This window comes from Zonotrichia albicollis, chromosome 10 (genome assembly GCF_047830755.1).
Source record: "Zonotrichia albicollis isolate bZonAlb1 chromosome 10, bZonAlb1.hap1, whole genome shotgun sequence".
Taxonomy (NCBI): domain Eukaryota; kingdom Metazoa; phylum Chordata; class Aves; order Passeriformes; family Passerellidae; genus Zonotrichia; species Zonotrichia albicollis.
In genome coordinates, this window is record NC_133828.1 from 32,484,209 (window position 1) to 32,498,975 (window position 14,767).

The 14,767-nt window shown below is 37.3% G+C and overlaps 1 protein-coding gene across 2 annotated transcripts in view; it reads right to left on the minus strand.

Annotated features, from left to right (window-relative positions):
- Positions 1–14,767, minus strand: part of XRCC5 (X-ray repair cross complementing 5) — a 78,542-nt gene that overhangs the window by 19,496 nt on the left and 44,279 nt on the right. For both annotated transcript variants that reach the window (XM_074548718.1, XM_005485191.4), the window contains exons 10-15: positions 11,876–11,938; positions 11,077–11,214; positions 10,337–10,427; positions 8,992–9,119; positions 4,770–4,966; positions 397–487 (exon numbers count right to left, since the gene is read on the minus strand). In XM_074548718.1, the coding sequence (XP_074404819.1) occupies positions 397–487; positions 4,770–4,966; positions 8,992–9,119; positions 10,337–10,427; positions 11,077–11,214; positions 11,876–11,938 (708 nt within the window). The remainder of the gene's footprint in view (positions 1–396; positions 488–4,769; positions 4,967–8,991; positions 9,120–10,336; positions 10,428–11,076; positions 11,215–11,875; positions 11,939–14,767) is intronic.

Sequence of the window (14,767 nt, forward strand, 5' to 3'; positions counted from 1 at the left end):
AACAATGTCTAAAATCACAGCAATACTTTTGATTAAATACACAGAGGCAACTTCTATGTTGCAGAAGATATGAAACACAGCAAGAACAAAATTCAACCACTGAGCTCCAATTTTGTTTTCTTCAGATCCTCAGGCTTTTCTTTTAGAATTCTAAACACCAGGAGAGAATTTTGTCCTAAAATATCCACGACTGATGGAAACTTGTGTTAACACATGCCTAAGGGCAGAGAAAGTTGTCTTCACAATCTCTAGCAGAGTCTCAAATGTACAAGTACACAGTATTTCACTCATGTTTCAGCTAGAAACTCTCCTTTTATCAGGAATTCTGGATATTCACTACAATAGACTTGGAGAATTAATCTCCTTTGATAATCAGATTTGTAAAAACATGCTTACAGAGGTGATATTGCCTTCAGCAAGTTTCATAAGGCTAAAGCCTTCTTCCTCATCTTCAATTTTTGGTTTCTTAAGACTGGGTTCATCTTCACTGCAAATGAGAAGGACAAAAATGAATATAAACACTTGAAGATGATGGTTCTGCCTTCCAACTAGGGAGTCAATAAATTAATGAAATATACACTGAACTAAACTTCATTACATAACCGTTCCAAAATCAACACTTTACCATGCCTTATTTGTCCCTTGGGCTGCACAAACCAGAGAGTAGAAACAGAAATCAAACTTCATCTTCACATACAGCAAAGGCATCACTTGTTGAAGGTATGACATTATTACTGCTTATTTCAGGGGTGAATTTCCTTATACAGACCTTCTTCATCTTTCTAAATACAGAATATCTCCAAACACTATTTGGAATCTCTGTGTTGAGTTAGCCTTGATAATTTACAGTATGTAACATGACATTTGGTATTTTCACTAGATTTTTTTTCTAAGCATGAAATGTCAGTGAAAATTTACCATTTTAGTAAGACATAAATTTACTGTTCAATCACTACCTGGTAGAGCCTGTCTTGGAATTTACAGCTAATACAAACCTGTTTACACAGTGGCTTTTGAGTCTAATGACCACTACTCTGTATCAGCATGAGAGCTCTGTAAACTTCCACCTCGTATTTGTTAAAACCTGCTAGACAAACTCCAGTTAAGCAGATCAGAACTGTCTTAGGACATTTAAAGCTACATCTCAAAAAGCTTTCAAAAGACTATTTTTTATTTTTAAAAGCTAATTGTGATTTTGGGCTACGTTCTTGCTTTGTCCTTAGAGGTAACATAGAGCAAGGTATACAGTCAAATTAGGAACTTAATTCTCACATGTAACATGCTACACTTTAGAGCATATCTCAGCAACACAGGAAAATCCAGATAATCACAAAAGGGGAAGAAAATCAGATGCTGTCAGGCTACTGACACAGATGAATTGATTTCCATTTAAGAATGACTGAAAGCTACTGAGCAACCCAAAGGGCAGGATTTGTGTTCAAGGAATCCCAAAACAAACTAACAAGTTTTTCTGAAAAATTCTACTACTTTGAAAAGAGGAAACTGCTTGATGATGTAGGGACAAAGCCAGAGATCCTGGACTAGGAGCCACTTTTCATTGTGCAAGATTGGAACTGATTGCAAAAACTGCATTGTACGTTACAGAAGCAATCAACTATTACACAGAACTTGTGCAGTCTTCCTTTTTGCTTTCTATAGCACACTCCTCCCCTACTTTACAATCATTGTCTATCTCACTTTGTTTCAGCAATCTTCTCTGTCCTTAATTTTGTCACTACCAAAATGAAATCCCTTCTCCTCAGCAGCTCCTGTCATTCAGCATAACCTTACTTATCACTCTGGGAGAAACGATGACTTTAGCTATGCCTAAGGACAAGGATAGGATACCTTTGCTTCATTCTCAACTCTGCTGACTTTCTGACTAACCTTGAACAAGTTGCTTGATTGTTTTGAACATCCAGTGTGTCTCTCTGTAAAAGGAGAAACTGATACTTAAAAATACCAGAGAGTTTAGAAGCTCCACGGGAACCAAAAAATCTTGTATATTAACATGGTCTGATGAAAGGTGTAAAGAACAACAAAAATTCTCTTCTAGAATATTTTCCTCCAAAAGTATATGGCAATCAATTTTCTTCTTTTTCTTCCTGCATTATTTTTACTGATTCAAAATGCTTTGGGATTGGAGGAAGGAGAAAATAAATGATGATGCTGCATTTAACAGCCTTGGACCAAATCTACAGTTGTCATTAATCAGTGCAGCACAGCAGAAACTAATGAAGCCATAGCCATTTATACCAGCCAAGGATCTGACATTTAGAATATGCACTGATTAGCAGTATTTTTAAACTGCAAAACGTGCAATTACTATTTGAGAAAAATTAATAAAATACAAGATTAATTTAAAACACCCACTTCTACATTAATATAGAAGCCTTTCACATCCTACAAAGCTGGATGAGATAACAGCCTTTCCACAGCCAACCTAAGAAGGAAAAAGTAAAATGTTTTCTATATTATTGGAATTTTTTTTTAACTACACAGATATTAAGCAAAAGTGATACAAATGAATGCTGAAATTTCTATTAAGATATCATGCCTACAATTATGCTGCTTTAGTCCCCTTAGACCTTAAAAATTAACAAAGAATAATCTGGTCAATATGATGACAGGAGATTCAAATCAGTTTTAGAAAACAAAAATAACGGTTAATACATTTTTAAACAACTTTTTCCAAATATTTAAGTGCAACCTACATCTTAGTATTAATAAATTGAATCTCATAGAGCCATAGCATTCAGAATCACAGAATGGTTTGGGTGGGAAGGAACCTTAAAGATCACCCACTTCCTACATCCCTGCCATGGGCAGGGACACCTCCCAGCAAACCAGGCTGCCCAAAGCCCCACCCAGCCTGGCCTTCAACGCTGCCAGCAAGGGGCACCACAACCTCTCTGGGCAACCTGTGCAAGTGCCTCTGTTATTGAATATTTTCCTTAATCACTGTTGCAGAGATGTACTTTTCTTTATCCAGTGAATAAATTCTATCATCTCAACTTTTCCCCAAACACAGAAGAAAAACACAGTTAAGACTGCTGTTGTAGCAATAATGAAATACTACCAGTCCCATTCATTACTGCAGCAATACCATTTTTCTGCAATTTAAAAAAAATCTTAACTATCATTCATTCTTCTTTGCATAGTTGAGTCTGTATTCTTTCACTTCCTTTACAGCTTTTTAAGAAAAAAAATCATTTTAATGGCCAACATGAATTTCTATCTAAATTACTTTTACAGCTACTTTTATCACTCCTCTAAAGGAAACCAGTTTTTAAACAAAACAGATTTCCTTCTTGCTCGTCAGATGCTTTTGGGAAGATATATTTTAAAGCAACTAACAGTAATGGGTGACTGCTTTTTGTTTAAATTCTCTCTCTAGCTTGTTTGAGCCCATTTTTTTGCCTTTTATTTCTAAAATGGCTCTACCACTTTTTAAGATATACATATAAATGTACACATGTACATAAACCCAGAGAAACTGGGGCATGGAGTAAGGAAAAGAGAATTGAATCAGTATGAATTTAGAGACACACCAAGGCAACAGGAATATACTGAAATCAGCAATAACAACAAAAAAGCCAGGTGTTTCCCAGTCTGTAGAGAGGAATGTGGTCATTGGTCTCAAGCAGCAAAGTGAGGTGTCCTGGGTCATGTCCTCCCAAAGAGAAGATGCTGAGGAGGCTCCACCCAACCCAGAGGAAAGGACTGAGCTAAGCAAGAGCTCAAAACACCTCCAAGATGCCATTCCTAGTGCTGAAAGGACTGAAGCAAAAATGACAAAATAAAGAGAGAAGGAGCTAACTGAGAACACTCCAACATCTCAGGGACCCAACTAGTTCTATTATAGATTTCAATAAATGAATTTCTCAGAAGCAGCTTTTGTTTATGCAAATTGATTTGGCTGGGGTGACAGTACAACTACAGTATCAATTTAGCATTTATTCTTCCTATCTGCAGCACAAATAAACTAAACACAGTATATTCAATAACAACAAAAATACCCTGTCTAAAAACTGTTCAAACAATAGCTGTTCCAGGAAGAGTCTATAACAGCTTGATTTTTTTTGGAGAAAACCACATTAATTGCACAGCAGATAATAATGAAACTGCTTTTCTTTTGATATTCAAAATGAAAGCTAGACAATTACCTAAATCAAGCATGCTGAGAAGGAAGGCTCAACGTTATGGCTAATTTAAAGGGCCATGGCATTTATTCTGAGCTAAATCAGACCCCTTGATAGTGTTATTTGAACTATTTAATAACCACCTCTAGGACAAACTGTCTGACCAGGACACAAGAAGCAATGCAACAGGTTGCTCAGAAAGGATAAACAAACTCTGAAGGTTTTCAGCCAGACTGTATGAATCTCTCCTTAGATCTCACAGGTGGTTTTGAGCAACAGGTTGACCAAGAAGCCTCCAGTGGGGTCCATTCTAATCTGATGGATTTTGTAATTCTGTGCCAGCAAATACAGACATGAGGAACTTACATGAGTAGGTAGAGGTTCCCCAGACATGAGGAACTTATTGGTTCCTATTGTATCCTGCACTGCAACAGTATGACCACTACTATCCACAAGATACTCCAGACATTCTGTGGCACCACAATATTCTCTATCTATCAGCATTTTTCCAGTGTGTAACTCATTGATTTTCTGTTCAAAAGATTCTGAGTCTGATTCATCCAGCAAAAACAACCTGAAGTGTAAAAAAAAAGTTTCAAAAAAATCCATAATACATTTCTAACGTACTTGTCTTTGAAGATGTCTTGTGCAGTCTTCTCTTCTTTTTTCTTGCCAACTTCCTTTAGGGGGAAAAGTGCTTTTACTCTTTCCAAAGGAGCCTGACACCTTTCTCTTACCACACAAGGCATCTCTAGCATTTCTAAAAGATGCTGTTCTATTGGTGGCAGTGGCTTATCAGAGTGAAAAGCCTTGTGCTGCAAACACTGCAAGAAACAAAACAGTCTGAGCAAAGTAGAACTTTCAATTATATTAAAAACTTACCATATGGTAACTGCAAAATATCTTCCATATTAAACATACTATCTTTGTATTCCTGAAAAATATTCTGTCTCACAATGGACTGAAAGTATATGATCACCTGTTTAAGGACATTATTAATGATATTAAACAAGAATTCTGATGCGCATAAGTGTTCCCACACTCATTGGAATGAGCGCTATGAAAATTATTTTAAAAAATTTCAAGAATGAAACAGTCATCTGCAATTGTTCATATTTTTAGCTTCACTCTACCTTTAAAAAGCAGTTCTCTTATAAAACAGTGCCATGGGAGAGATTTCTATACACTTCAACATTAAGTAAATGAGATCTATCCGAACCACACATTCCAGTTATTGTAACACTTTAATGTCCCTCAAAGAAATAATTTCCTCTTGGTCAATCACACTCAGTATGCATACAGGAGGAATGTTCACAAGTTTGAGAGAATGTAAACAGAAAGAGAGAATATTAAATGTGCACAGGTGAGGCACAGAATATAAGCACGTTTGGAACCTAGCTTTGAAAGGAATAGGGAATGAAGGGGCCTGACAGATGCACAAAGCTGGAACAGATGGTGAGAGCTACAGAGAAGGATTTTTCACCCAAGTGTAGAGTCAGTGCACACAGCCATGGAGTCAAGCAGACGGGGAGAGATGAGGTTAATGAGGCAGGCTACAGAAATTCCATGGAGGGTTTTGGAAACAAAGTAAATATTCTTGCAATTTTGTGAAGTGTGAGATAGCAGTAGAGAGGTATGTGCATTTACAAATACACACACAGATACCAGTGCATGCACACAAACACATCAAAATGTGATATACAAAGGAGACTTTTTTCCATGCCCATGGTACTAGGTGCATTAGACACCCATGTGAAGGCATTACTGAGTAAACTAGGAATACAGCAGAGATTTGCTCCCGTGTTGGCTGTCAGATATGACATTAATTTAAAAAACAAAGCAAATAAAAGCTCCTATTCATACTGGAAATCTGCCAATACAGAAAAATGTGACACATCAATACTGATGTGTTTTCAGGCTGCCATTAACATTCCAGTCCATATTAGAACATACTGCCAAAAGGAGGCAGTTGTACAAGGCTACTGATTTGGAAACACTTGTAATGATTTAAGGCACCATTATTTTGAAAGAGAAAAAATGTTGCTGGAAGCTGCAGTAATGGCTCTTGTAATAAAAAAAAAATAGGTAATTGAATTAAACTCACAAAGCAAAAAAACCTAAGTCCCCTGTTATGCCTGTGTGTTTCAGGCTTTTGTAACTGACATCTTAATGTGTGCAGCTGCAGGAGCTGAGCAGAATGAGAGGCCACAGCATCCACTTGTAACTCTTTTTAAAGTAGATGACTACATCTCAAACCTGAGATGGCAGGTACTGTCAAAACTCAGGTGCTAAATGGAGACTAAGTTAAACAGACAAGCTGGAGTTTCTAAACCAACACTGTCCCTCTTAACCTTGCTTCCCCCCTTCCTTCTGTGTCCAGCAAGAATCACTCCCACCCTCACAGCTAGAGGAAACCCACACCGCCACTGCCTTGCACACTCACTGTTCTGTTCATGCCTGCTGTCACCAAGGCACTAGGTCCTCATTGCTCTTCCTAATTTCTTACATTTCCACTTCTAGAGACACAGCCAGCTTTCAGAACAGGGGTCACACCAAGATACTGGTCAATGGATGTAATGAACTGGGCTTCACACCATTAATTCTGTGATAAGCCATGACATACATGCACCAACAGACCAACAGGTCCATCTCTCTACAGAATCACCATTGCTGAGCAATTTGCTTATTTGGCTAACAAATAAAATGCACTGCATTCCCTAAACGTCTTAGGTGATTCAAATCCCTGTATTTAAGATGGACAATTTACACAATAATGTTGGAAGTCTACCATTACAAAAGCTACAGAAGTTCACCTAATTTTTTCTGGAAGCAAGGAATAAAAGTTGTAAGTCTGGATATAGGATATTCCTCATCTTCCACTCCAGCAAGCATTAACAACTACTTCTCACCCACTCTGTCATTTCCTGATGCCTACCACTACTTCCAGAGATATAATTTGGCTTGATGTTTTTGTTTAAATTCTGGTTCTTGTCACTTATCATTCCAAATATCTTCATGAGGTAACAAAGCAAGGAAATGAAGTAGGAGTTCATACTTTTCTTCAGAGTTATTTTTCAAAACCATTTATAGGTTCTATTCAGCCCAATCCACTTACTGGCTATAGTCAAAAGATGATGCAGAATTTTTCTTCACAGTTCTTAAGGAACCAGCAGTGCCATTTTGCCTAAGAGCAAAATACTAAGAATCTGGAATATCTTCACAGCAAAGGAGAGAATAATTTACACAGATTAATAGCAATTTTTTAATCATACAAACAAATGGGCCTGGGTGTGGCCAAAAGCACTAAGAGGACTGACAGTTTAGGGCTTTCTGAACAGCAAGGACAGAAATTGCATCCTACCCCATACATTCAGTCAGTAAATGCTTTTTCTACCAGTAGCACTCACCCTTACAAAATCCTATAATCCTCTAAGGAAATTGGCAAGTTACTCAGTTACCCTCTTCCAGCAGCAATTGACTCAAGTGCTGGAACACTACCATCACACTGTTTCAGAAGACAAACAGCACACCTAACAAAAAACATCTTTCACCAATAAATGATATCCACTAAACTAAAAGAATGCAAAACTCTGTCTAGCAATATAACAGAGGAAATTCTACCCTCCAAGTACTTAATTTACAAGCAATGCCCAAGTTTTGTAATATCCAAGCTTAACAACCCTTCCAAAAAAAAGAGTTGTGAAGAGGTCAGCTCATTTTAAGTTCTTGCCCTGCAATAACCTCCAACTGATCAAATCTTGCACTCAGTTACACACTGTCTTGTCAATATGACTGGCAGAACTTGATGAGACCTCTGAGTTCTTCAGGTGTCAATCAGAATAGTGTTGAAGACAGTGGGCTTACATGTATTCCTGAAGCACACATTGACCTTCAGATCCTTTGGTTATTTTAAAAACACTGAGGAAGCAAGGCTTTGGGAAGCTAGGATAAGTTTTCCTAATTTTAAAAAAATATCTTCTTCCTACTTGTAAACCGAAATAAAACATGTGGAATTGCTGAGATATGAACATGATTGCTATAATACCATTTTTGGTCAATTTTCAGAGCAGAATCACACATTCAATATATCTCCATGGTTCTGCATCCAGTACAATTCTGCAGTTGCTTAAATTGCAACATAATTTTCTTTATTTTTGAATTTGCTGCGTCATTTTTTAAACACTTGAATTCCAATGTATAATTAAGTCTCTCATCCTCACAGTTGCAATGAAAGTCTTCGTGATATGAAAGGAATGCAAATCAAAATGGAGACAGTTTGATATAATAACTGCAGGAAGAGTGAACTGTTCTGCTGGCTCATAAAGTGCATCAGCTTAGACGCCCCAACAGAACATTTTAAATGTCAACAATGTTAATAACCATTTATTACTGATCCAGTTCACCTCAGACTGACCTGGTTTGGAACACTGCTAGATGCAACACTGCACAGAAGAGAGATGGGACACAGAATGAGAAGCTGAAGATATCCCCAATTTTCAGCCAATTTTTCTCTTTGTCCAAAAGCCGAAGACTGAATCTATGTCCACAATACAGTGCTGAGAGACAAGTTTTAACTTGCCTAGTCTATGTGCCTGTGAATATCACTGATGCTGTTGTGGACAACTCAGCACAGGTATAATTTCCCTTCCTTCCTGGAAACTAAAAATTTTAAAGATAAATCTATGTCAGAGACAACACAGAACTCACCGGTTACCACATACTTTAATGCCAGAGATTTATATCTGCGTTTTCACAATGCAGATCTTTCCAACGTGAATCAAAGAAAGACAGACGGCTGAAAAGTCTTAAGAAAATAAGTTTTTAAAATATACCATATAGTTCATCTCACCTGATATAATCTCTGAAAGTGAGGGTTTGGAATTTTGCTGGGCTTAAATAGGTCCTCAAAAGTTTCTCCATCTTCATGAACCAAATTCATAGAATCAATCAGTGAGTCAACAGCAGATAACTGATCCACTAAGGCAGCAATTACATACAAAGGAAGATTAAATACACTTGCAGATGAATGCATTTCTTGAAACAATTTATAAATGAAGATTTGCTTCACAGTGCGAGATTTCACCCAGTCATTACATGCCACAGAACACACTGCAGCTATGGATGTGCCAATAAAGAATATGGATAATGGACACAATAATAAACTCCTACTTTATTTAAGGACTACCATGTGAAGTCATAAAGACTTTTCCTTTTCCCCCAAGACCTCAATTATTGTTGCCTTTCTGCTTTAGCTTTTCTTATTTTTCAAGATGTTTTCATTTGCAACAGAAGGTTTATAGGCCACTTAGAAAATAAGGAAAACAGTTGGTTTGCAAAACTAAATGGCATAATATAAATTTTTAAAGTTATGATTGCAAATTAACACAGTCCACAATAGCCAGCTACTGCTTTGGTAAGACAGGTTTTAGATTTGTTATCAAACTGCTAGTTACAGGCAAGAAAACAGAAACAGCTATAGAAACAAACCAGCATGCTAAATATACCCTGACGTGCAGGTGCCCCTTCAATGCATCTCATAACAAATGAAAGAAGCAGGAGTGGATTTTAAATTACATACACTTAAGACTCATTGCTGTGAAAAACTCTCAGAACAGCAAGTCAAGTTTTGTGTAGCTGCATGTTCTCCAAAGATGCCATCCATCTCAAGCTGGACACCAATAAGCACACGGTTTAATAACACTCCATAGAAAATACTGTCTTTGCCTTTGCACATTTTATTAACAGGCCATACTGCAAATGGCTACAGGACCAGCTTTGCACCAACAGAGCAGCTGCCTCTGTTCTAATTCTAGCTAGCTAATCACACACTGTAGATCCCACAAGGTTTGGCCATTTACGCCCACAAATGAGTTCAAAGATCAAAGGATACAGAGGACTAATCACAGCTCTCTATCACAGGAGCCTGTGAGACTCACAAAGCTGTCATTTCACAGGACAGTTGAAACACTGCCTGCAAACTTAGGTCTGCTCAGCCTGCACCCGAAGTGCCAAAGCTTTAATACACATTTACACTTCAAGATGACATCACCATAATGGATGCCCAAATACCTGGGTGTTTTCCTAAGCCAAAATAACAACACAACTTATGATTTCATTGGTGAGCCAAATATTCTAACTCTTTTAGAGCATCTTAGAAGACAACAAGCAGGTTACTTGACCAGGAAATATCTTACCTGTAGGAATGCATTTTTTACTGTTTTTCAAGGATGAAAATACATACTGTCTTAAGTCTTCCATATAGGGTAGCTGCACATAGATGAGACACTGTGCAAGAAGAAAGAAAAAACAACTGAGCCTGAAGAAAAAAAAATATCCCCAGAGTACCATATCAGGGCAATATAAAACCCAAGAAAAATCTGAAGATGTCATGTCTGTGCACATCAAAACACTTAAAATACGTACAGAGCAACACAACTTGAATCAGAATAAAACACAGCATTGTATTTTATAACATAGTGATGGCTACACTTGATTTTTCTGCTTGTGGAATAAAGACGACCCCTCCCCACCCATCTGATCCCTTTTTCTCGTGCAGAGTTCCAATTATCCATGCTTTAAATATCCAATATATTGGCGCTTTGGGAGGTTTTATCACAGCTTACTGTATTCCAAAGTCAAAAGCTGGATTTGGTTTTTTTAACATTTCTCTGCCTTATTTTTTCTTTATTCAATTACCTCCTCCAGTTCATACCACCCTAAATAATTCCTTTCCATCTTTTATGTTTATACCCTTCAAAAGTCTGAAGATTGTTGTGTCCGCCCCCACCTCCGTCACTGCTCAACCATGCTACACATATTTAGCTCTTTCAATAGTCTCTCGTAAGAAAGATCAGGGGAAACATATGCTGCAAAAGTTCTGACATACTGTGCTGCTTCTGGGTCTCTCTGCAGAAGGCTAAGAGAGAAGAATTACCTCATATGTATCCTTAATATATGGAAAAGCTACTCCAATTTGTGGATAGCATCTTCTATCATAAGCATAGCGCACTACAGCCACCACTTTCAACTCATCCAATGCACGAACAAGTGCAGAAAAAGCAACTGCTGCATTCTGGAGGGAAAAAAGAAGTCTAAAAAGTCATGCAAGTTCTTAATCATGAAATACATCTTTCACAGGGAATTCAACAGCATTGATTTAGTCAATACTAGTTTCCATTTCAGCTATAACTTTAACAGCATTTTTTCATGTTCATAAATCAAAGAAGCAGAAAGGTCAAATCTCATCACGATAGTGGATCCATTCAAAGCTGAGTCAACTTTAGATTCAGCACATTCCACTTTTTTCACCAGGTGTGAAGAACTCTCAGAGGTTTTGCATGAGATAGCAAAATGGAGGAAAGTCCCTTAAAGGAACATATTAGAGCTCCACAGTGAGCTTTTTACCTCCAGTTCTTTGAAGGTCTGTTCTAAATAACACAGTGACAGGGCACACTGTTGCTCTGCATGAGAATCAACTTCAGCATCAACTTCAGGTTCCTCACAACCTTGCTCAAACATAGTATCTACCAGTTTTTCATTATTCTTGAGATACTGTATTCATTTGGGGTTTAATCCAACTTCTTTTTATCCTAATAGGCAATGAAATTAGACATTTCTGTAAGCTGCATTAAAATTATTTATTACACAGAAAGACAGGACAATCTCAAGCATCACTACTATTCTTTTTTGTTCTGCAGTAAAATAAGTTCAAATTACACTTCAGTTTACCTTACCGCATCATCCTTTGCTGCAAAGACCTTCAGAGCTTGGTTGCCCATGTAGTAATGCCTCTGGATCTACAGATTCAAATGGCCAAGAGTTAGCCTGACTTAAAGAAAAAGTCACTAATACAAGTGGACTAATTAAATTATAAAACAACTAGCATTACTCAAGTCAGAAGTCGCCAAATTTAATTACAGTGCATAGAGGTTAAAGCCCTGCATTTGTCTCATATCTCCATTTATCGCTGAATATGATTATTCAGTCATATTGGACAGGATATTATCATAGCCTCCTAGTAAGGGGCAGGAATGAAAGACAGTGCTACTGGCAGCTGTTACCAGTCTGAATTATACTTCAGTAATTCAAAAGCCATTGTGGAAAACTACAGTAGTTAATACAAGGCCTAAACCTAATGGTTATCATATCTATGCTATTAAATTTTTCTAGCAAAGATACATCAAAAAGAAGCCACAAAAAGTCTCATCCTTAATCAATAAAGCTACTTCAACACCAACCCAGAGTATATACAGCTGTGCTAGTAAAAAGGCACTTCTGTTAGCAGAGTTTATTCTGTTCATGAACATGGCTGAATCTAAAACAAAAAGAAAAAAGAGTTTCATCAAGGGGCATCACTGGAACAGCTGGAGCTACAGCAGCTCACACACAGAGAAAGCCTGCAATCATAGGAGACCTGTCACAAAGATCACACACTACTATGGACACTGATTGAAATAACCTCTCTTTGTTAAAGAAAAAACTCTTTATATTACAGTCTCAGAACTAACGTCATTATATTTTTGATTTTTCTTTCATTCATTTCACCTTTTTATTTTATCTTCTTTATTTAGCAAATTACCATAAGGCTGTTGAAGTCAGTGACAACCTACACCAGAGCAGGTCTGTTCACTGTATCACAGCACAATTCTTCAGCTCAGATTATTCTACCTGCAATCCTTCTTTCCTGTTCTGTCTCTAAATGCTCAGGAAATTTTACATTCAGTATAGTATACATCACAAGATGTGTGTATCACTACACCTTTTTTTGTTTGCATGAGAAATTGTCCCTTTGTAATATTTTCAGGTATTATTTCTTGATTTACATGGTATGGCTTATAAATTAAAAATCAAAGCTTAAGCGGCCTCTGATCTTCTTTCCTGAGGGATGCAAACAACTCAGGAAAAGAATATAAGGTGGTTCTATTCCTTATTTAATTATGTATTTGGAGCTGTTCCAGTTTTTCTAGTCAATAACAAATCATCTTTCCATCAAAGTTCTTTAAAAAAATTAATATAAAACATACATTTGAGTAGTGTCAGTTTTATCATTCCAAACAATAAAATTTAGGAGGCAAAACAAGATAACATATGGGTCTTGAAAATTCCAGCTGTAGTTAAATCTTCCTGATATCATTACCTATCCACTATAATTTTAAATCTGCAAGCACGCCTGAATAACTTTATTCCGCTGAGGGGATGTGCAGCTACTACTGTGCATAACTACTCATACTCCTGGCTACAGGACAGAGTACACTTTAAGATATAATTTCTGTTTCTTATGAAATCCAGAGACAAGAGGAGTATATAATAAAAATTAATTAAAAGCAATCAGTATTTGGTACATTGAAAAAATTTAAAAACAACTTGTTAATTCTTTTATGCATATTTACATGACTCAGAAAGTAGTTCTAAAATTAACTGTAATCCTACAATTATTAACTATGCATTTGAAGGTATTACCACACTATCTGACCAACAATGGGAAAATAAAAATCCACATGAAATAACAGTTTGTTCAGAGGAACACTAAGTTCCTCATCTGCTTTCCTTTTAGTTTCCATTTTCAAATAAAGTCAGACTGAGCTGAAACAGGAGGCCAACCTCCAGCATAAGAAAACTCTGCACACAGCAAAATACATCTTGCAGAACTAAATGACAATAGTAAGACTCAGCTGGAAGCTAATAACGTATGAAGAGATCCAAGAAATTGTCTCATTGGAACACAGGATTCAGACACATTTCACTTATTATTAGAGCCAGTTTCTGGTACAGGTAGCACTCCCTAACACCTCTCTGGCCTGGCCAAGCATGAATGAGATGCTTCCTTGATCAATCACTTGCAGGGCAGAGCTCCCACATCACTCAACAACTAAGTCTGAGAGTCCTCAGGGAGCAACCAGGTTACAGATTCCAGTTGGGCTGGCTTCTCCTTTCAGTAAATCACAACTTCCTGGCTCCTCAGTGCTTATGTTTTGGAACACTGCACTGCAGTAGTCTAATGACACATCTAGCAACATGCACGAGGTCTCTGTGTCACCTGTACTGCAAGGTAAGAAGATGTTTAGTTACATCTATTTGGGAGTAAGTTCCCACACATGCTTTCCAATTCATTAGCATATTTCCTTCATTGTAAATGTGATGATGCCTTAGCCTTTATCAAGAGCTCTCATTCGTTCAGACAGTGAGAGATTTCAAAGAGCAGGAGGGCTGGGAGCTCTCAGAAGTGAAGGTGTAGAACTGCCCTGTGATTTCATTTCAGTTTTGACTGGTGAAGAGGACTGGGTGTAGGTAACTCCAAGATGACTAAAGTTTCAATCAGAAACTTTTTCAGAGAAAAAAGATGGGGAGCAGCTTAACATCCACAGCAATTACTTGGCACTCACATCTCTGACCTCTCTCTTCATGTGTCCCTCTACAATAACAGTTTTGTTAAGCCTTTGCCTAAGGCTTTGCTAATGCTTAAGTCCTGGATTTTCTGAAGGAAATCACCTTGTGCTGGGTAACTTTTAATAAAGTACTTGCTCAAAATAAGTTTCTTACAACTGTCAGGGACAACAAACAGCAAAGTCAATACCACAAGTAGAGATAAGTGCATTACAAACACTGAGCATCTCACAGAAATATGG